The sequence below is a fragment of the Macaca thibetana genome, chromosome 11 (genome assembly GCF_024542745.1).
Source record: "Macaca thibetana thibetana isolate TM-01 chromosome 11, ASM2454274v1, whole genome shotgun sequence".
NCBI lineage: Eukaryota > Metazoa > Chordata > Mammalia > Primates > Cercopithecidae > Macaca > Macaca thibetana.
This window is the reverse complement of record NC_065588.1, coordinates 108354862-108376090: the sequence shown is the minus strand read 5'-3', so window position 1 is coordinate 108376090 and position 21229 is coordinate 108354862. Positions and strand designations below refer to the sequence as shown.

Below are 21229 nucleotides of genomic sequence, written 5' to 3'. Positions count from 1 at the left end.
AAGGGAGAGAAGGGCATTGGGGAGGCTCCCCAGAGTCTCTGCCACAGCGTATAGACAGAAGGGATATGCGCAGAGGAAACGAGAGAGGAATTGGGGGGCAAGGACCTCCCTGAGAGGCAGAGGGAAGCTTCTAGAAAATGAGAAGGGTCCAAGCACTGGTGGCCCAAGAGGGCGGGTTCCAGAGGTGGGAGCCACAAGTACTAAGGCACAGAAGGCTCTAAGATGTTCTAAGGGCAGAGAAGGCACAGGGGGCCAAGTGAGGGAGCAGGGGTCCAGGGACAGGCATAGGCCTGCTAGGCCCGGGGTCTGTCCTCAACGGGAGGGCAGAGGGCTGCCATGGGGGGTGCTTTGATCAGCTCATCTCACTTTCCAGGGGAAATCAGAGCTTCTGAAAACTCCTACTTCTGTCAGGCTGCCAGGCAGCTGGCCTCAGTGCCGTCGTCTCAGCTCTGTGTCAAGCTGGCCAGTGGTGGCGACCCCACATATGCCTTCAACATCCGCTTCACTGGGGAGGAGGTCCACGGCACCAGTAAGTTGTGGTGGGCTCCCCGCTGAAGGAGCTGTGTTTAGTGTCCAGCCTTAGCCCCAGCTGCCCAGGACCTCCATTCCTAAGAGTAAAAGCTGCGTCCTCAGCACCTGTGCTACAGAAGCCTGGTCTGCACCCAGAGTGGCCTCACACCCATGTCCTCCAGACCGTCCCCGTGTGGAAGCCTCAGCCAGTCCCTCCTGGGCTTGGGGATGGCACTTGTTCTCAGGGCCCTTCTCGTTGCCGGTTGGCCCCCTCCCTGGGAAGGGCCCTGGCTGAGGAGTTGGTAGGCCTGAAAGCTTGTGTGTGCCCCATGAGAGGCAGGGTGTTGGGGAGCCCTTGGTTAAGATGGCACCATCGCACTCTGCAAGGATGAGGACTGGCAGCTGAGCAAGTGCTCCCTTGTGACCCTCTCATGCTTAGCCCCAGACATTCAGGAAATGTCTCCACTGCAGATGCAGAAGAAACCTAGTTTCTCCACAGCTGGGCACCCTGGAGGGAAAGGCTGTCCGGGCAGGAGGGAGCCCCCACCCAGCTCCTTCTCCCCTTTCCTCTGATCTGCCCCCATGGGAATGCAGCTGCCTCCCAGACAGAGGACCCTGGCATCCTATGGGCAGGCCTCCTAGGCCTCTCTGAGAGCAGCTCTGGTTCACTGACAGCCCAGACTCACGCACGACACCTTATCCTCCCCACAGCAGTGAACCTGCCCAGAGTGCCAGCCCTGGCCCGTCCTACACATAGGGAAACTGGGACTCCACAAAGCCAAGTCACTTCCCAAGGTCAGGCAGCCAACTGGGGTTCCAGGGTCCAGGCCCCTGGCCTTCCAAGTGTCGGCAGTCGGGACACTCCTGCTTCTCCTTGAAGCAGAGGTGAGGGCCAGGCCCAACATCTGCCCCTGCACTGGGCTTCCACGTGGCTCTGACCAAGCAGGGTGTGGGCACAGCTGTGCTCAGAGCTCCCTGACCTCAGGGTACCAATAGGGAACACAGGGAAGGCCAGAGGAAGAGATTTGCAAGGAAACCAAAGGCCCATCTTGAATGGCGGCAGGAGAGGATGAGCAGTGACCGTTGCCCTTTGCACATTCACACATTTGTCCATTCACTTACACATTCATTGGACAGACGCGAGCCCGGGCAGTGGGGGAGGCAGTGCTGAGTGAAACAAGTGGTCCTGCCCTCAGCCTGGGCCAGGGGCACAGACGTGGACCAAACAAGTCCACAACTCAGGCAGGCTTGCAGCTGTGAGGGGTTGCCTGTGTGGGGACCTGCGGTGACCTCACTGAATCCTCGAATGGCCTTTGGGGAAGGTACGGTCACTCTCCCATTTGACAGACAGGTGACCGAGCCTCGGGGACATCTTGCCCTCTGTGGTATCACTGGGTGGCCCCACTAGTGAGTGGAGAGCAGGCTTGGACCTGAGGCCTCCTAGGCCTGAGGTGGCTTCTTTCCACCCCGCCACAGTGGCAGGCAGGCCAGGGAAAGAGTAGCCGCTCCGGCCAGCAGGTGAGAGGGAGGGAACGGTGCCACCTCCCGCCGGGACGCCCCCAGGTGCCCATGTTTCTCGTCTGTCCTGCAGGTGGCTCTTTCCGCCACTTCCTGTGGCAGGTGTGTAAGGAGCTGCAGAGTTCCTCGCTGTCGCTGCTGCTGCTGTGCCCCAGCTCAGCTGTCAATAAGAACAAGGTAGGCGGAGACCGAGAGGAGGCTCCACGTCCCCAAGCTCAGGTCCCAGTGCAGTGGCTGGTGGTGGTGGGGCAGGGTGTGTCTCATCGAAACTAAACCTTTTCAGAAACCTTCCCAATCTGTGGGGACAGGCCCTTGCCACACTGCCTGGGCAAGCTCTGGGAGCTTGCAGTGACTTCTCTCCTGCCTGCCACAGGGTGCGGTGGCCTGAAACACATGTTCCTTGGCGGGCACAGAGGCCCATGCCCAGGTCACCTCATGCCCACCTCCGCTTCCAGGGCAAGTATATCCTGACCCCGAGCCCCATCACCTACGGGGAGGAGCAGCTGCTGCACTTCCTGGGGCAGCTGCTGGGCATTGCTATTCGGGCAGATGTCCCGCTGCCCCTGGACCTCCTGCCCTCCTTCTGGAAGACGCTGGTGGGCGAGCCCTTGGACCCTGAGCAAGACCTGCAGGAAGCGGACATCCTCACCTACAATTACGTCAAGAAGTTTGAGAGCGTGAGTACAAGGCACAGTTCTTCCGGGGGCGTGCAGCGCCCGGGGCCTCCCCGCCGCCTTGCTTAGGACTCCATGCAGACCCGAGCTGCCTGCTGAGGCTGGGTTGGGATCCCCCAGAGGACCTTAGGGGTGTGAGCCATCTGCCAGGAAGGCTTGTTTCATAGGGACAGAGGCCTCTGGCCTCCCTCCCTGCTGGCAGCAGAGATTGGAGGTAACATGACCAGCCCTGCTGGTCCTCCCACATTGGTGCTCGTCACCTGGCCATGGGTAAGGGCTCCTGGAGCTGAGTGAACAGGCACTAGGGAAACGGCTGTAGGGGTGCAGGTTAAGAGTTGTTTCAGGGCCTCAGAGCACAGGAGTCAACCCTGGGACCACCTGAGGTCAACCAAGGGAGAGGCGTCAGGATGGAGCCCTTCCTGCCTGTCCAGGGCACACGTAGGTTTTGAGAGCATGGTGCTGTTGCTCAGCACCCCCCTGGAGGTGGATGGGGTCCACAGTCCCTCTGTTCACTCAGTGGCCGTCACTGAGGCCCTGTCATGGGCCAGACAGGCTCTGGGCACTCACCCTGTCCTCGGGGAGTGTCCAGGCTTGTCTCCTTCGTGGTGGAGGGTGGAGGGCTTTATTCCATCATCACAAGGTCAGGAGGAAAGTGAGGCTCACCAAATGGAGGTGACTTGCCCAGGCCCTCACAGCTGGCAGGGAGCAGAGCCACCGGGAGCCCAGGGCTGCCTGCTCTGACTTCTGGGCTCTCCAGCACCACACGCCCTGCAGCTGAGAGAACCATCCTGGCCGAGTGTGGAGGGCAACGTCCCACCCGGCGCCCCTCAAGGCCACGAGAGTGAACATCGTGCCTGAGGCCTGGCAGAAGCTGCTCTCTCCTGGGCCTCAGGTGAAGGAGGTGCCAGCTGCTTCTGCGTACGCCGGCAGAATACTCCATGGCCGACTGAGGCACTGCCTGGCCAGGTCTCTGCCATTGTCCCCCTGGGTCACTCAGGGCAGCCATTGCAAGACAATAGCAGAGCCAGAGTCCCGGATGCCTGTGGCTTCTCGGTAGAAACAGGCATGACAAGGCATTGTCTAAAGGGTGGAAGGAGAACACCCACAGTGGACTGAGGGTTTATGTGTCTCCTGCACTCTTCCAAGGAATCCTTCTGGGGCTCTGGGTGCAGCGCAGGCTGGGGCTGCAGGGGATGCGAGGCGGGGTCCTGCAGGCCAGCTGCGGCTTCTGGCTGCAGGGATGGCCAGGGCCCCAGAGGGTGTGGGGTGCAGAACCACATGGTGGTGTGGGATGTGTACTGGAAAGAAATGCTCTCGACTTGTATCAGTGGAGCGTCTGCAGTGAAGGGGTAGGGAGGCTGCTACTAAGGAGACTCCAGACTTAGACCTGAATGTCCGTCCACCTGTCACTGTCCCCGAGCTGCAGTCAGTCTCCTTTGGGTCTCACCCTGTCGTCTCCCAGATAGCCCAGCAGACACAGTGCGAATCAGTTTCCCTGGACCCTGATTCTGGTCGCCAAATGTAGGGAGGCAGTAGCCTATACACCTCCACAGACAGGACTAAGTCAGGGCTGTCTGGTGGCAAGGGACAGAAATCCCAGCCACAACCAGCTTTAGAAAAAATTGTTTAAAATTAGTTGCTCTTAGACTGGGCGCGGTGGCTCATGCCTGTAATCCCAGCACTTTGGGAGGGTTAGGTGGGCAGATCACAAGATCAGGAGATCAAGACCATCTGGCTAACATGGTGAAACCCCGTCTCTACTAAAAATACAAAACATTAGCCAGGCGTGGTGACAGGTGCCTATAGTCTCTGGCTGCTTGGGAAGTTGAGGCAGGAGAATGGCGTGAACCCGAGAGGCGGAGCTTACAGTGAGCCAAGATTGTGCCACTGCACTCCAGCCTGGGCAACAGAGCAAGACTCCATCTCAAAAAAAAAAAATTAGTTGCTCTTAAAACAAAAACCATGATGGGTTTGACTTCAGGCAGGGCCAAATCCAGGTATTCAAACAGTGTCATCTGGTATTGGTCTCAGGCCTCTTATCCAGATTGCTTTAAAAAAAAAAAAGAAAGCGGCCAGGTGCAGTGGCTCACCCCTGTAATCCCAGCATTTTGGGAAGCTGAGGCGGGTGGATCAGGAGTTCAAGACCAGCCTGGCCAAGATGGTGAAACCCCGTCTCTACTAAAAATACAAAAACTAGCCAGGCATGGTGGCGGGTGCCTGTAATCCCAGCTACTCGGGAGGCTGAGGCAGAGAATTGAACCCGGGAGGCGGAGGTTGCAGTGAGCCAAGATCGCACTACTGTACTCCAGCTGACAGAGTGAGAATCCATCTCAAAAAAAAAAAAAAAGAGGCCAGGCGCGGTGGCTCAAGCCTGTAATCCCAGCACTTTGGGAGGCCGAGACGGGCGGATCACGAGGTCAGGAGATCGAGACCATCCTGGCTAACACGGTGAAAGCCCGTCTCTAATAAAAAATACAAAAAAAAACTAGCCGGGCGAGGTGGCGGGTGCCTGTAGTCCCAGCTACTCGGGAGGCTGAGGCAGGAGAATGGCGTGAACCCGGGAGGCGGAGCTTGCAGTGAGCCGAGATCTGGCCATTGCACTCCAGCCTGGGTGACACAGCAAGACTCCGTCTCAAAAAAAAAAAAAAAAAAAGAAAGAAAAAGCAGTCTGGGTGCAGTGGCTCACGCCTGTAATCCCAGCACTTTGGAAGGCTGAGGCAGGTAGATCACCTGAGGTCAGGAGTTCGAGACCAGCCTGACCAACATAGTGAAACCCCGTCTCTACTAAAAATATGAAAATTAACCAGGCGTGGTGGCGGGTGCCTATAATCCCAGCTCCTTAGGCGGCTGAGGCAGGAGAATTGCTTGAACTCAGGAGGCAGAGGTTGCAGTGAGCCCAGGTCGCACCACTGCACTCCAGCCTGGGCAACAAGAGCAAAACTCTGTCTCAAAAAAAAAAAAAAGAAAGAAAAGAAAAGAAAAAGCAAAGAAAGCAAAATTAGTCTCAGGCAGGCTCTCCCAGCACACGGGCAGAGGTGGCCTCCAGCAGTAAAGGGTTTCCCATCATAGAGTCTGCCCGTGCCAGTGAGACAGGATCGCTGCCTCCAAACAGTCATGGGAAAAGGCCTGGAATGTGGGTCTCTTCAGCCTGGCCTCGGTCACATGCCCGGCCCTGAACTGATGGCAGGTTCTGATTGGCCAAGCCCATGTCACATGCCCATCCACACGGCCAAGGGTAGATCCCACCAGCTGCACCTGGGATTTGCCCAGCCACCTGGGGATCAGGGTTCCACTTCCCATGGCCTTGTAATGAGCCTCACTCTGCCTCCACCCTCCAGATCAATGACGAGACCGAGCTGGAGGCCCTGTGCGCTGAGATTGCCTCCCAGCACCTGGCCACCGAGAGCCCTGACAGCCCCAACAAGCCCTGCTGCAGGTTCACCTACCTGACCATGACGGGCGAGGAGGTGGAGCTGTGCAGCCGGGGCCGGCACATCCTTGTGGCGTGAGTGTGTGCACGTGGTGGGGGCTGGCGGGGGCCGGCCAGGGTTTGACAGCAGCATCTGTTCCTGGGCAATGGCATGAGGACCTAGGTCAGGTGACAGGTGGATTTCACCAGGGGAGGGAGATGAGGCAGGATGGTGGGTGCCAAGAAAGAGGGTCCTCAGCAGAAGGGGTTTACTAAGAAAACAGCAGCTCTGAGGTGGCGGCACCAGAGGCAGGAAAGGACTGGGATGACCAGGGCGGCTGGGCCGCAGGCCTCTCCCAAGAGAGGATCCAGGACCTCCGACTGAGTGGGTGTGGCTCCCAGACCCAGCCTCTTTGGTGGTGGTCTCCCTCACCTGTGCCCCTCACCTGGGCAGGTGGGAGAACAAGGACATCTATGCGGCAGCCATCCGGAGCCTGCGGCTGCGGGAGCTGCAGAATGTGGAGTGTGTGACGGCCGTGCGGGCTGGCCTAGGCTCCATCATCCCCCTGCAGCTGCTGACTACGCTCAGCCCGCTGGAGATGGAGCTGCGCACCTGCGGCCTCCCCTACATCAACCTCGAGTTCCTCAAGGTAGACGGCCCAGGGCCAGGCTGGGCGGGGAGGTGGTGAGCCCCAGGCCTGCCTCCCTGTCACCCTTAAGTCCAGCAGCAGGCATCGGCAGTGGCCTGTCTCAGCTCTGTCCTTGCCACAGACCTGTATCATTGTCATCGTTGTCATCTCCCTGTGCTCACAGCCCACACGCTGCACCCTGCCCTGGGATTGGGCCTGGCCCGCAGACCCCAGGGCTGGGGAGGCACTGGGTAGGTGGGGTTCCAGGGCTCCTGACACCTGGGCCTCTCCTCCCCAGGCCCACACCATGTACCAGGTGGGGCTGATGGAGACCGACCAGCACATCGAGTTCTTCTGGGGGGCCCTGGAGATGTTCACCCAGGAGGAGCTGTGCAAGTTCATCAAGTTTGCCTGCAACCAGGAGCGCATCCCGTTCACCTGCCCCTGCAAAGACGGGGGCCCCGACACCGCCCATGTGCCCCCGTACCCCATGAAGATCGCCCCCCCAGATGGCACAGCAGGTACCGCCCTCCCCTGGCCATTTCCCAAGTAGGGACACACTAGCCCTTCTCTGTTTGGAACTGGGGCTGCCAGGCCCCATGTGAAGGGAGAACAATGAACAGGAGCCCCACACGCCAAAACCCAGACATCACTGAGGATTAGGGCCGGGCAGGAGCCAGCCATGTGGGTCTGCTGTTAGATACCTTCTCGTATCTCAAAAGAAGCTGAAAATCCAGAATGCTTCAAATCTTCTAACTTTTAAATGCAGAAAAATGGGTAAAAACCAAAACAAAACATTTTGCTGGGCAGACAAACCCATCAGCAGTTTGGCACATATGCTGTCCAGCAGCTCTCTCCCCTTTTCCCTCCAAGAACTTCTCCCAGGTTCCCAGGCCCTCATTCCCATCCTGCTGGGCGCCAGGATTGGCTTAGGGCTACCCTAGGAGGCAAACCTGGAAGCGGAGGCCAGCCCAGCTTCCATGGGAGCCTCACAGACGGGGGCCCAACCCTCTGACGCTGGCTCGGTTTCTTGTAGGTTCCCCAGACTCTCGCTACATCCGCGTGGAGACCTGCATGTTCATGATCAAGCTTCCCCAGTACTCCTCTCTGGAAATCATGCTGGAGAAACTTCGTTGTGCCATTCACTACCGCGAAGACCCCCTCAGTGGCTGACAGGAGGAAGCCCCAGAATTAGGATGTCACTGAGGCACCTGCTCTGCCGGCTTGGGAAGCCACTACTGCAGCCCGTCCCTCCAGGGCCCTGCGTGAGGAGTTGGCAACATTTTGCTTTTCCGAACTTTCGTCCACGTTCCAGGGCCTCCTGGAAGACTTAACCTTTTGTCTTTGTACGTTTCGTGATGGGTTGGTTCTTTTGCTGCCTGTTTGTGGTCTATTTGTAGGATAGTTTAGTTCCCAGACAGTTTGTGTCTAATTTGATCTTCTTGGACATTGTCCCTCGTGGCCACCAGATTCTAATGCCATAAGGCCCCAGCTGGTTCCCCATCACAGAACCACCGAGCAGGAAGCCAGGGGTACAATGACCTCAGCCACACAGAGCATCCGTGCTTTAGCAGAGCGCCTCCACAGACAAGCCTGTGGCCAGCCCTCCCCTCTGGCCTCCAGGTGGAGTTGCTCCAGAGGCAGCCCCAGCAGGCCTCCCTCCACCTAGAGGTGGCTGGGCCAGTTGCCCAAACATGGGAGACACACAGGGAGCTTTATATGTTCATCTTCCTGCTTTAGAACTTGCTCCCAGTCTTGGTTTTTCTGAGGAAAAGCCCACAGTGGTTTCCCTGCGCGTCCCAAACCTCCCTATCTGCCATCTGTCTCTGCTGGGCCCTAGTCTGACAGTTTTCATCTGAGGCCTCCTCAGGAGCAGGAGACTCAAGGGTTCATCCCGACCTTAATTCACAGAGCCTAGCTGGGTGCATCCCAGCTGCAGGGGGTGAGAAGACACCCAGAGGTGGGAGACAGTGCTCAGGTGGGGGCCTCCTCTGAGACTCTGGTTGAAGAGGAAAGCACATGATTCAAGCCTACCCCACAAAAAAGGAGCACAAAATGCTCAGAAATGGCCCTTCCTCCCTGCAGTGACATAGGACAAGGGAAAGGGCCACACCCCCATTTTCAAAAGAGTGGACTGAGGTGCTCTGCTCAATTCGGGGTCTGCCTTAGTGACCCAGACACGCAAGTCCAGATGGAGACTCCAGGGGGGTCCTTCTGCCTCTCTGGCCAGCCCTGCCTAGCACTCCCCATCACCCCGTGTAAGTGTGTGTGCCAGGGCCGGGCTGCCTCCAGGCTCACCCACTGCCCCAGTGCATCTTTGCCCCAAATAGGTCTTTGTCCAATGGTACTCTGTTCATGAGCAGCACAGGCCATTGTTGGACACTGTCACTTTGGGCCTTGCCAGGTCTCACAGAATCACATCGCTGTATTTATTGTATAATATTGTGAATATTGGAAGTTTTGAGTGAGTGCTATCTAGAAGGTTTTGGAGTGTGGATGCTGGTCCAAGAAAGAAGATGTGCCCTGGCCTGCTGGAAAGATTGTGAGTTCTAGAGATAGAGCCGTTAGCATCCATCTCCTCCCTGTAACTCTTAGGAAATGCATCAAGGACCATTATAGAAAGGATCCCCTGACCTCAGGATGAAATCGACCTAGGGTTAATCATGACAGCTGCATCAGTTGTATTTGATGCGAGTCACCTCTGGAGGTGAGTGCCCGCAAGCAGTTCCCCTGTTTTGAAAGAAGATGGTCAGCCCACTGCCTCCCCAGCAGCCACAGCTCCCTTGAGTGGGGGGGGGCGGTCACATCCAGGATGTATTCCTGACAACAAGGATCCTTTTATTTTCATTTCTGCAAAACGAAAGAGCCTTTGGATTTATTAGAAATGGTTTTTCCTCCCTGTATCTTTAAATTCTTGGTTCTCTTTAGTCCTCATCCCTTGAATGGACTTGTCAGCTACCTCCCCAGGAGGAGTTCAGAAGCTTCTGTTGGCCATCACTTGAGTAGATGACAGCTGTAAGGTATCTGCTGCTAACATGGCTGCTTCTCCGAGAGCACATTGAGGTCCAGACAGTTCCAAACCTTGGCCCTAAAAAATGTGTGCTGTAAAGTTACTTGATGTATATTTATTATAATTATTTATGGTTGCATTTAACAAACTTTTCATTCAATCTGATGCTATTTACACCATGCTGTGTAAAGGAAGCTCACTAAAGGAAAAAAGTCACACCAATAAATAACCTTCATCTAATTTTGATTTACCTTAAGAGTTGTGTGATCATCTACTCTTGCTGAGCAAGTTCAAAGACTGGCATGCTTGGATGGCTCTGATATTTAAGTGCTGCCAAGTGGCTAGGAATTAAAGTGTTTCTAATTATTATGGTCTCTTGGCATTTGACGTGATTCTTACCCCATGAGGCTTTTAAACTACCCTTCCCCAAACCTGACTCTTGAGTCTGTGCATTGCATGTAGAAATTACGAAGGCAGGGGAATCCAAGATCAAAGCTAAACCTAACCCTATATTCCCTGCCCACTTTTTGTCCTGGCAGCTAGTCTTTGCACTTGGGCCTGGTGTGGGCATTTTTCTCAAGCGGACTGTTACCGTGGCAGAGTCTGGGCCCCTCAGACACAGCTCCTCCTTCAGGAGCAGGTGGTGGATGTAGACCTACCTTGTGCAGAAGGGACATACAGGAAAGATGTGAGGACTTGCTGAGTCCTGCTGTCCATGATCAACACTCAGCTCCTTGCACAGCTGCCTCACTGGCCAGGGGGCCCAGGTTGGCTATACTCTGAATAATCTCAGTTCTCTGTGACCTGCTTGTCCCCTCCTACTGTTCCATGGTAGTCTTCACCTAGAGTCACTTTATTCTCATGCTTTCAACTCCACCTTTCTTGTACTTCATAAACGCTAACTTTGGAAGGGTGGCAAGATGACCAAGTAGGAACAGCTCTCGTCTGCAGCTCCCAGTGAGACCAACACAGAAGGCAGGTGATTTCTGCATTTCTAACTGAGGTATCTGGCTCATCTCAATGGGACTGGTTAGACAGTGGGTGCAGCCTACGGATGGCGAGCTGAAGCAGGGTGGGGCGTTGCCTCACCCAGGAAGCACAAGGCGTTAGCAAACTCCCTCCCCTAGCCAAGGGAAGTCATGAGGGACTGTGCTGGGAGGAATGGTGCACTCCAGCCCAGATACTACGCTTTTCCCATAGTCTTCACAACCTGCAGACCAAGAGATTCCCTCCCGTGCCTACACCACCAGGGCCCTGGGTTTCAAGCACAAAACTGGGCAGCCGTATGGGCAGACACCTAGCTAGCTGCAGGAGTTCTTTTTTTCATACCCCAGTGGCACCTGGAATGCCAGTGAGACAGAACAGTTCACGCCCCAGGAAAGGGGGCTGAAGCCAGGGAGCCAAGTGGTCTAGTTCAGCAGATCCCACCCCCATGGAGCCCAACAGGCTAAGATCCACTGGCTTGAAATTCTGACTGCCAGCACAGCAGTCTGACGTCAACCTGGGATGCTCGAGCTTCTTGTGGGCAGCAGTGTCTGCCATTACTGAGGCTTGAGTAGGCGGGGTTTCCCCTCACAGTGTAAACAAAACTGCCAGGAAGTTCAAACTGGGTAGAGCACACCACAGCTCGGCAAAGCCTCTGTAGCCAGACTGCCTCTCTAGATTCCTCCACTCTGGGCAAGGCAGCACTGAAAGAAAGGCAGCAGCCCCAGTCAGGGGCTGATAGATAAAATTCCCTTCTCCCTGGGACAGAGCACCTGGGGAAAGGGGTGGCTGTGGGTGCAGCTTCAGCAGACTTAAACATTCCTGCCTGCCAGCTCTGAAGAGAGCAGCCGATCTCCCAGCACAGCACTTGAGCTCTGCTAATGGACAGACTGCCTCCTCAAGTGGGTCCCTGACCCCCATGCCTCCTGACTGGGAGACACCTCCCAGCAGGGGCCGACAGACACCTTATACAGGTGAGTTCCGGCTGGCATCGAGCAGGTGCCCCTCTGGGATGAAACTTCCAGAGAAAGGAACAGGCAGCAATCTTTGCTGTTCTGCAGCCTCCGCTGGTAATACTGGTCTGGAGCGGACCTCCAGCAAACCCCAGCAGACCTGCAGCAGAGGGGCCTGTTAGAAGAAAAACTTAACATACAGAAAGGAATAGCATCAACATCAACAAAAACGACATCCACACAGAAACCTCATCCAAAGGTCACCAACATCAAGGACCAAAGGTAGATACATCAATGAAGATGAGGAAAAATCAGCGCCAAAAGGCTGAAAATTCCAAAAACCAAAACACCTCTTCTCCACCAAAGGATCACAGTTCCTCCCCAGCAAGAGAACAAAAGTGGATGGAGAATGAGTTTGACGAATTGACAGAAGTAGGCTTCAGAAGGTGGGTAATAACAAACTCCTCCAAGCTAAAGGAGCATGTTCTAACCCAATGCAAAGATGCTAAGAACTTGAAAGAAGGTTAGAGGAATTGCTAACTAGAATAACCAGTTTAGAGAAGAACATAAATGACCTGATGGAGCTGAAAAACAGCACAAGAACTTCGTGAAGCATACACAAGTATCAATAGCCAAATCGATCAAGCGGAAGAAAGGATATCAGAGATTGAAGATCAACTTAATGAAATACAGTGAGAAGACAAGATTAGAGAAAAAAGAATGAAAAGGAATGAACAAAGCCTCCAAGAAATATGGGACTATGTGAAAAGACCAAACCACATTTTATTGGTGTACCTGAAAGTGACAGGGAGAATGGAACCAAGTTGGAAAACACTCTTTAGGATATTATCCAGGAGAACTTCCCCAACCTAGCAAGACAGGCCAACATTCAAATTCAGGAAATACAGAGACCACCACAAAGATACTCCTCAAGAAGAGGAACACCAAGACACATAATCATCCCATTCACCAAGGTTGAAATGAAGGAAAAAATGTTAGGAGCAGCCAGAGAGAAAGGTCGGGTTACCCACAAAGGGAAGCCCATCACACTAACAGCTGATCTCTCTGCAGAAACCTTACAAGCCAGAAGACAGTGGGGGCCAATATTCAACATTCTTAAAGAAAAGAATTTTCAACCCAGAATTCCATATCCAGCCAAAGTAAGCTTCATAAGCGAAGGAGAAATAAAATCCTTTACACACAAGCAAATGCTGAGAGATGCTATCACCACCAGGCCTGCCTTACAAGATCTCCTAAAGGAAGCACTAAATATGGAAAGGAAAAACCGGGACCAGCCACTGCAAAAACATATCAAATTGTAAAGACCATCGACACTATGAAGAAACTGCATCAACTAAAGGGCAAAATAACCAGCTAGCATCATAATAACAGGATCAAATTCACACATAACAATATTAACCTTAAAAGTAAATGGGCTAAATGGCCAAATTAAAAGACATAGACTGGCAAATTGGATAGAGTCAAGACCCATCGATGTGCTGTATTCAGGAGACCCATCTCACGTGCAAAGACACCTCACGTGCAAAGACACACATAGGCTCAAAATTAAGGGATAGAGGAATGTTTACCAAGCAAATGGAATGCAACAAAAATCTGGGGTTGCAATCCTAGTCTCTGATAAAACAGACTTTAAACCAACAAAGATAAAAAAAAAAGACAAAGAAGGGCGTTACATAAAAGGATCAATGCAGTAAGAAGAGCTCATTATCCTAAATATATATGCACCCAACAGGAGCACCCAGACTCATAAAGTAAGTTCTTAGAGGCCTACAAAGAGGCTTAGACTCCCACACAATAATAGTGGGAGACTTTAACACCCCACTGTCCATGTTAGATCAATGAGACAGAAAATTAACAAGGATATTCAGGACTTGAACTCAGCTCTGGACCATGTGGACCTAATAGACATCTACAGAACTCTCCACCCCAAATCAACAGAATATACATTCTTCTCAGCACCACACTGCATTTATTCTAAAGTTGACCACATAATTGAAAGTAAAATACTCCTCCGCAAATGCAAAAGAATGTATTATAACAAATAGTCTCTCAGACCACAGTGTAATCAAATTAGAACTCAGGATTAATAAACTCACTCAAAAACCATACAACTGCAATGGAAACTGAACAATCTGCTCCTGAATGACTACTAGGTAAATAATGAAATTAAGGCAGAAATACATAAGTTCTTTGAAACCAATGAGAACAAAGACACAACGTACCAGAATCCCTGGGACACAGCTAAAGCAGTGTTTTGAGGGAAATTTATAGCACTAAATGCCCACAGGAGAAAGCAGGAAAGATCTAAAATTGACACCCTAACATCACAATGAAAAGAACTAGAGAAGCAAGAGCAAACAAATTCAAAAGCTAACAGAACACAGGAAATAACTAAGATCAGAGCAGAACTGAAGAAGATAAGAGACATGAAAAACCCTTCAAAAAATAAATAAATCCAGGACCTCATTTTTTCAAAAGACTAACAAAATAGACCACTAGCCAGACTAATAAAGAAGAGAAGAGAGAAGAATCAAATAAATACAATAAAAAACAATAAAGAGGATATCACCACTGATCCCACAGAAATACAAACTACCATCAGAGAATACTATAAACACCTCTATGCAAATAAACTAGAAAATCTAGAAGAAATTGATAAATTCCTGGACACACACACCCTCCCAAGACAACCAGGAAGAAGTCGAATCCTTGAATAGACCAATAACAAGTTCTGAAATTGAGGCAGTAATTAATAGCCTACCACCCAAAAAAATCCCAGGACCAGATGGATTCACAGTCAAATTCTAACACAGGTACAAAGAGGAACTGGTACCATTCCTTCTGAAACTATTCCAAATAAAAGAAAAGAGGGACTCCTCCCTAACTCATTTTATGAGGCCAGCATCATCCTAATACCAAAACCTGACAGAGACACAACAAAAAAAGAAAATACCCCTGATGAACATCGATGCGAAAATCCACAATAAAATACTGGCAAACCGAATCCAGCAGCACATCAAAAAGCTTATCCACCAGTCGGCTTCATCCCAGGGATGCAAGGCTGGTTCAACATACTCATATCAATAAATGTAATCCATCATATAAATAGACCAATGACAAAAAACACATGATTATCTCAATAGATGCAGAAAAGGCCTTCAATAAAATTCACCTCTTCATGCTAAAAACTCTCAATAAACAAGGTATTGATGGAACTCATCTCAAAATAATAAGAGTTATTTATGACAGACCCATAGCCAATATCATACCGAATGGGCAAAAACTGGAAGCATTCCCTTTGAAAACTAGCACAAGACAAGGATGTCCTCTCTCATCACTCCTATTCAACATAGCATTGGAAGTTCTGGCCAGGCAGTCAGGCAAGATAAATAAAGGGTATTCAAGTAGGAAGAAAGGAAATCATACTGTCTCTGTTTGCAGATGACATAATTGTATATTTAGAAAACCCCATTGTCAGCCAGTTGCAGTAGCTCATGCCTGTAATCCCAACACTGTGGGAGGCCAAGGCAGGCAGATCACGAGGTCAGCAGTTTGAGACCAGCCTGGCCAATATGGAGAAACCTGGTCTCTACTAAAAATACAAAAATTAGCTGGGCATGGTGACACACGCCTGTAATCCCAGCTACGCAGAAGGCTAAGGCAGGAGAATCACTTGAACCCAGGAGGCAGAGGTTGCAGTGATTGTGCCATTGCACTTCAGCCTGGGCGACAGAGCAAGACTCCATCTCAAAAAAAAAAAAAAAAAAAAGAAAAGAAAAGAAAAGAAAATCCCATTGTCTCAGCCCAAAATCTCCTTAAGCTGATAAGCAACTTCAGCAAAATCTCAGCATACAAAATCAATGTGCAAAAATCACAAGCATTCCTATACACCAATAACAAACAGAGAGCCAAATCCCATTCACAATTGCTACAAAGAGAATAAAATAACTAGGAATACAGCTTAGAAGGGAAGTGAAGGACCTTTTCAAGGAGAACTACAAACCACTGCTCAAGGAAATAAGGACACAAACAAATGGAAAAGCATTCCATACTCATGGATAGGAAGAATCAATATTGTGAAAATGGCCATATTGTCCAAAGTAATGTATAGATTCAATGCTATCCCCATCAAGCTACCATTGAGAATTAGAAAAAACTACTTTAAATTTCATGTGGAACCAAAAAAGAGCCCGTATAGCCAAGACAATCCTAAGCAAAAGGAAAAAGCTGGAGGCATCATGCTACCTGACTTCAAACTATACTACAAGGCTACAGTAACCAAAACAGCACGATACTGCTACCAAAACAGATATATAGACCAATGGAACAGAACAGAGGCCTCAGAAATAGCACCACACATCTACAACCATCTGATCTTTGACAAACCTGACAAAAGCAATGGGGAAAGGATTCCCTATTTAATAAATTGTGCTGGGAAAACTGGCTAGCTGTATGTAAAGCTGAAACTGGATCCCTTCCTTACACCTTATACGAAAATTAACTCAAGATGGATTAAAGACTTAAATGTAAGACCTAAAACCATAAAAATCCCAGAAGAAAACCTAGGCAGTACCACTCAGGACATAGGCATGGGCAAAAACTTCATGACTAAAACACCAAAAGCAAGTGCAACAAAAGCCAAAATTGACAATTGGGATCTAATTAAACTAAAGAGCTTCTGCACATCAAAAGAAACTATCATCAGAGTGAACAGGCAACCTACAGAATGGGAGAAAATTTTTGCAATGTATCCATCTGACAAAGGGCTAATATCCAGAATCACAAAGAACTTAAACAAATTTACAAGAAAAAAACAAACCCCATCAAAAAGTGGGCAAAGGATATGAACAGACACTTCTCAAAAGACGACATTTATGCAGCCAACAAACCTGAAAAACAGCTCATCATCACTAGTCATTAGAAAAATGCAAATCAAAACCACAATGAGATACCATCTCACCCCAGTTAGAATGGCGATCATTAAAACGTCAGGAAACAACAGATGCTGGAAAGGATGTGGAGAAATAGGAATGCTTTTACACTGTTGGTGGGAGTGTAAATTAGTTCAATCATTGTGGAAGACAGTGTGGTGATTCCTCAAGGATCTAGAACCAGAAATATCATTTGACCCAGCAATCCCATTACTGGGTATATAAATCATTCTACTGTAAAAACACATGAACACGTATGTTTATCGCAGCACTGTTCACAATAGCAAAGACTTGGAACCAACCCAAATGCCTATCAATGATAGACTGGATTCAGGAGATCGAAACCATCCTGGGTAACACGGTGAAACCCCGTCTTTACTGAAAATACAAAAAAATTAGCCGGGCATGGTGGCGGGTGCCTGTAGTCCCAGCTACTCAGGAGGCTGAGGCAGGAGAATGGCATGAACCCAGGAGGCGGAGCTTGCAGTGAGCCCAGATTGCGCCACTGCACTCCAGCCTGGGCGACAGAGTGAGACTCCATCTCAAAAAAAAAAAAAAGACTGGATAAAGAAAATTTGGCGCATATACACTGTTATAAAGAAAGTTTTGGTGCCACAGAAGAAATAGCACTCAAATATAAAATTTTCTTTTTAATTCTCAGCAAGGCAAGTTACTTCTATAGAAGGGTGCACCCTTACAGATGGAGCAATGGTGCGTGCACACTTGGACAAGGGAGGGGAAGGGGTTCTTATCCCTGATGCATGTGGCCCCTGCTGCTGTGTCGTTCCCCTATTGGCTAGGGTTAGATCACACAGGCTAAACTAATTCCTATTGGCTAATTTAAAGACAGTGACGCAATGAGTGGTTTGGCGGGAAAAACGGTTATGACAGAGCAGGTAATCAGAATGAGTCAGGGTGGAGCAGGGAATCGAAAAAGGTTGCTTTATGAGGAAGTTAAGTTTAAAAGAAGGCAAAGAATTGAACATACTGACATATTGATTCTTTGAAAAGAAATTTAGAACTCATATCTAACACCACCATGGAATACTATGTAGCCATAAAAAAGAATCAGTTCATGTCCTTTACAGGGACATGGATGAAGCTGGAAACCATTCTCAGCAAACTACCACAGGAACAGAAAACCAAACACTGCATGTTCTCACTCATAAGTGGGAGTTGAACAATGAGAACGCATGGACCCAGGAGGGGAACATCTCACACCAGGCTTGTCTGGGTTGGGGGGCTAGTGGAGGGATACCATTAGGAGAAATACCTAATGTAGATGACGGGTTGATGGGTGCAGCAAACCACCATGGCACATGTATACCTATGTAACAAACCTGTACATTCTGCACATGTATCCCAGAACTTAAAGTATAATAATTTTTTTTTAAAAAAACGCTAACTTTAGGCCGGGCGCGGTGGCTCATGCCTGTAATCCCAGCACTTTGGGAGGCCAAGGTGGGCGGATCACCTGAGGTTGGGAGTTCGAGACCAGCCTGACCAACATGGAGAAACCCTGTCTGTACTAAAAATACAAAATCAGCCAGGCGTAGTGGCACATGCCTGTAATCCCAGCTACTAGGGAGGCTGAGGCAGGAGAATCACTTGAACCTGGGAGGCAGAGGTTGCGGTGAGCCCAGATCGTGCCATTGCACTCCAGCCTGGGCAACAAGAGCAAAACTCCGTCTCAAAAAAAAAAAAAAAAAGTGCTAACTTTGGTGGAAGTGTCCCAGATGTGTCTTTTTCATAGGCAGAGCAAGGACCCTCTTGGACAAAGGACAGGCAGCTTTCCTTCCTTCCCCTGTCTGTTGCTTCAGGGTGCTGGGAACAGGGAGCAAACACAACCACTCACAGCAAAGAGAGATTTCTGTTTAGATGAGAAGCTGAGGAAGATGCCTAGCTGTCTCCCTGGCCGAGCAGAACCAGGAGTCCCCTGCTCTCCACTGCTGAGGCCATCGCACTGGGCTGCCTCTTGAGAGATAAGTACTGTTCAAAAAGTGTACCATCCACTAAAGAGAAGATACTCATCCTCATTTGTCAGCAGGGAGATACAGATTAAAATGACAATGAGCCGGCTGCGGTGGCTCACGACTCTGATCCCAGCACTTTGGGAAGCCGAAGAGGGAGGATCACTTGAGGTCCAGATCAAGAGTTCAAGACCAACCTGGCCAAAAAGGCCAAACGCTGTCTCTACTGAAAATACAAAATTTAGCCGGGTGTGCTGGTGCGTGCCTGTAGTCCCAGCTACTCGGGCAGCTGAGGCGGGAGAATAGCTTGAACCTGGGAGGCAGAGCCTGCAGAGAGCTGAGGTTGTGCCACTGCACTCCAGCCTGGACAATAGAGCAAGACTCTGTCTCAAAAAATAAAAAAGAAGTAAAGTAAAATAAAATGTCAGTGTGATATACTACACCACCAAAAGGATTAGGAAGACAATACCATGGCTGGGGAAGATGTGGAACAACAGAATTCTCATACACTGCTTATGAAAATGTAAACTACTCCTATTTTGGAAAACTGTTTGGTACTCTCTCTACACATACCTATAACCCAGCAATCCCACTCACAGGTATAAACCCAATAGAATTACCCACATTCACCAAAGGACATGTATGAGAAAGTTCACAGCAGCACTAACAGTCACAGCCAAAACTGGAAGCAAGTTGAAGGCCCATCAACAGTGGAATAATTTTTTTTGTTTTTTCTTTCCTTTTTTTTTTTTTTTTGAGACAGAGTCTTACTCTTGTCACCCAGGCTAGAGTGCAGTGACGCAATCTAGGCTCAGTGCAACTTCTGCTTCCCGAGTTCAAGCGATTCTTGTGCCTCAGACTCTCCAGTAGCAGGGACTACAGGTACCCACCACCACGCCCATCTAATTTTTGTATTTTTAGTAGAGATGGGGTTTCACCATGTTGACCAGGCTTGTCTGGTCATGCAACAACATGGATGAGCCAGTAACATAATGAACAGCAAAAGAAGCTAAACCTAAGAGGGTACTTAATGGTAGGATTCCATGGATAATGTTGAACATGGACAGTAATAACTGATAGTGATAGAATGTCAAGGCATGGGTTACGTTTGTCCTGGGATGGGGAGAGTGGCCTGGGAGTATGAGGAGTGTTGTGGTATCTTAGTAACATTCTGTTTCTTGATTTGGGTGGTGGTGACAAATGTGTTCACACTTAGCTGTACACATCCATGCACTTTTCTATAGGAACGTTGTACTATATAGATGGTTTCTTATAAGTATGCCAAAACAGAGAAATCAAGAAAGGAAAGTATACATTCTGTCTTCATGAAACCAAGAGACACATGTAATTTCAATCATAATTTATGAAAAAGGACAGCTGATGAGAGAATAATAAATGACTTAGCCAGAGTATATCATAAGAAGCAAGATTATTTGCACCATCTTTAAAAAAAAATGTAATAGAGAAGAATTGGAGACCCCATATGCTAGGGAAGAACAGGAATTGGAAGTTCATGTAAAAAGCAGTTAGAATTAACAAGACCAGAAGTTATATATATTTGGAGAAACAACCTCAGAAACTCACAACTCCAGCCCTGTGGCATTTGGAGAGGGAATGATCAGACCAAAATGGGGACAAAATAAAGTCTGTCTTCTGAACATCCCAACCCCTTTCGCAGTGCCACTCCAGGTTTAGACTGCAGACCAGAAAACCTCTCTCTGAACTAACTCAGAGAAAAGACCTACAGAGATTGACATCTAGGGATCGCCAGTGAAAATGCCACTTGATTGATTGCCCTACAGTGAAAGCCAGCAGTTGAGTTGCTCTTAGTTCCCTATTCTTACATGCATAGCCAGCCAGCCAAGCAGTAGCAGAAGGAAAAGTCTACGACATAAAACACTGAAGTGAAAATAACTCCCAGGAAATGGACAACACAAAGAGTAGAAGATATCAAAAAATATGCCGCAAAAGTACAAGAAAAAGTATCCATTAAATAGGGGGAAAAAAGACTGTGAGAAGATAAAAGATACAGGTTTTGAAAATTACTATTAGAGGCCAGGCGTGGTGACTCACACCTGTAATCCCAGCACTTTGGGATAATTCTTTTCAATAGAGTACTGCCTCCACAAAGAACTGGCCGCGTGGTTCCCGTGTCTAGTGTTCCATCTATGAAATAGGGCAGTTCCTCCTACCTTTGCCACCCCAACAGGTTGTTCAAAGAACAAAGGAACTCAAAATGACCTAAGGTGCTCGATAGTCCTATGCACACGGAGGCACTGAGGGGTAACAGCTAATCCTGCTAGGACTCAACTCCTCTCAGGATGGAGGCATTTGAAGAATCTGCTTTTCTCTATTCAGTCAGAGGCACCCATTCTAGCCCCAATTATCACTGGAGCTGCAGCAAGCCTGTCAGTTTTCTCAGAAGTCCAATTTAAAACACTACAGGTTCAATGTCTGTGTAATCCGAGAAGGGACTCACGGTGGAGCTGCAAGGGTTACTGGAGTGCTGGAGAAAGCCCAGCCCCCGCTCACCTCCTCCAACCCCAGGGCTAACTCCAGCCTACCCTGGCCTCCCCTGCAGTCTCTAAAGCACACAGGAGAAGGAACCACAAGACTGAGC

General features: G+C 49.8%; 1 protein-coding gene across 7 annotated transcripts in view; it reads left to right on the top strand.

Annotated features, from left to right (window-relative positions):
* The window catches only part of HECTD4 (HECT domain E3 ubiquitin protein ligase 4), a 224645-nt gene extending 214528 nt beyond the window's left edge, over nt 1-10117 (top strand). For all 7 annotated transcript variants that reach the window (XM_050749617.1, XM_050749618.1, XM_050749625.1 and 4 more), the window contains exons 70-76: nt 374-529; nt 2102-2205; nt 2484-2705; nt 6041-6207; nt 6566-6761; nt 7039-7261; nt 7777-10117. In XM_050749617.1, coding sequence (XP_050605574.1) covers nt 374-529; nt 2102-2205; nt 2484-2705; nt 6041-6207; nt 6566-6761; nt 7039-7261; nt 7777-7913 — 1205 coding nt within the window. In that variant the 3' untranslated portion in view covers nt 7914-10117. The remainder of the gene's footprint in view (nt 1-373; nt 530-2101; nt 2206-2483; nt 2706-6040; nt 6208-6565; nt 6762-7038; nt 7262-7776) is intronic.
* The last annotated feature ends 11112 nt before the right edge of the window (nt 10118-21229 follow it).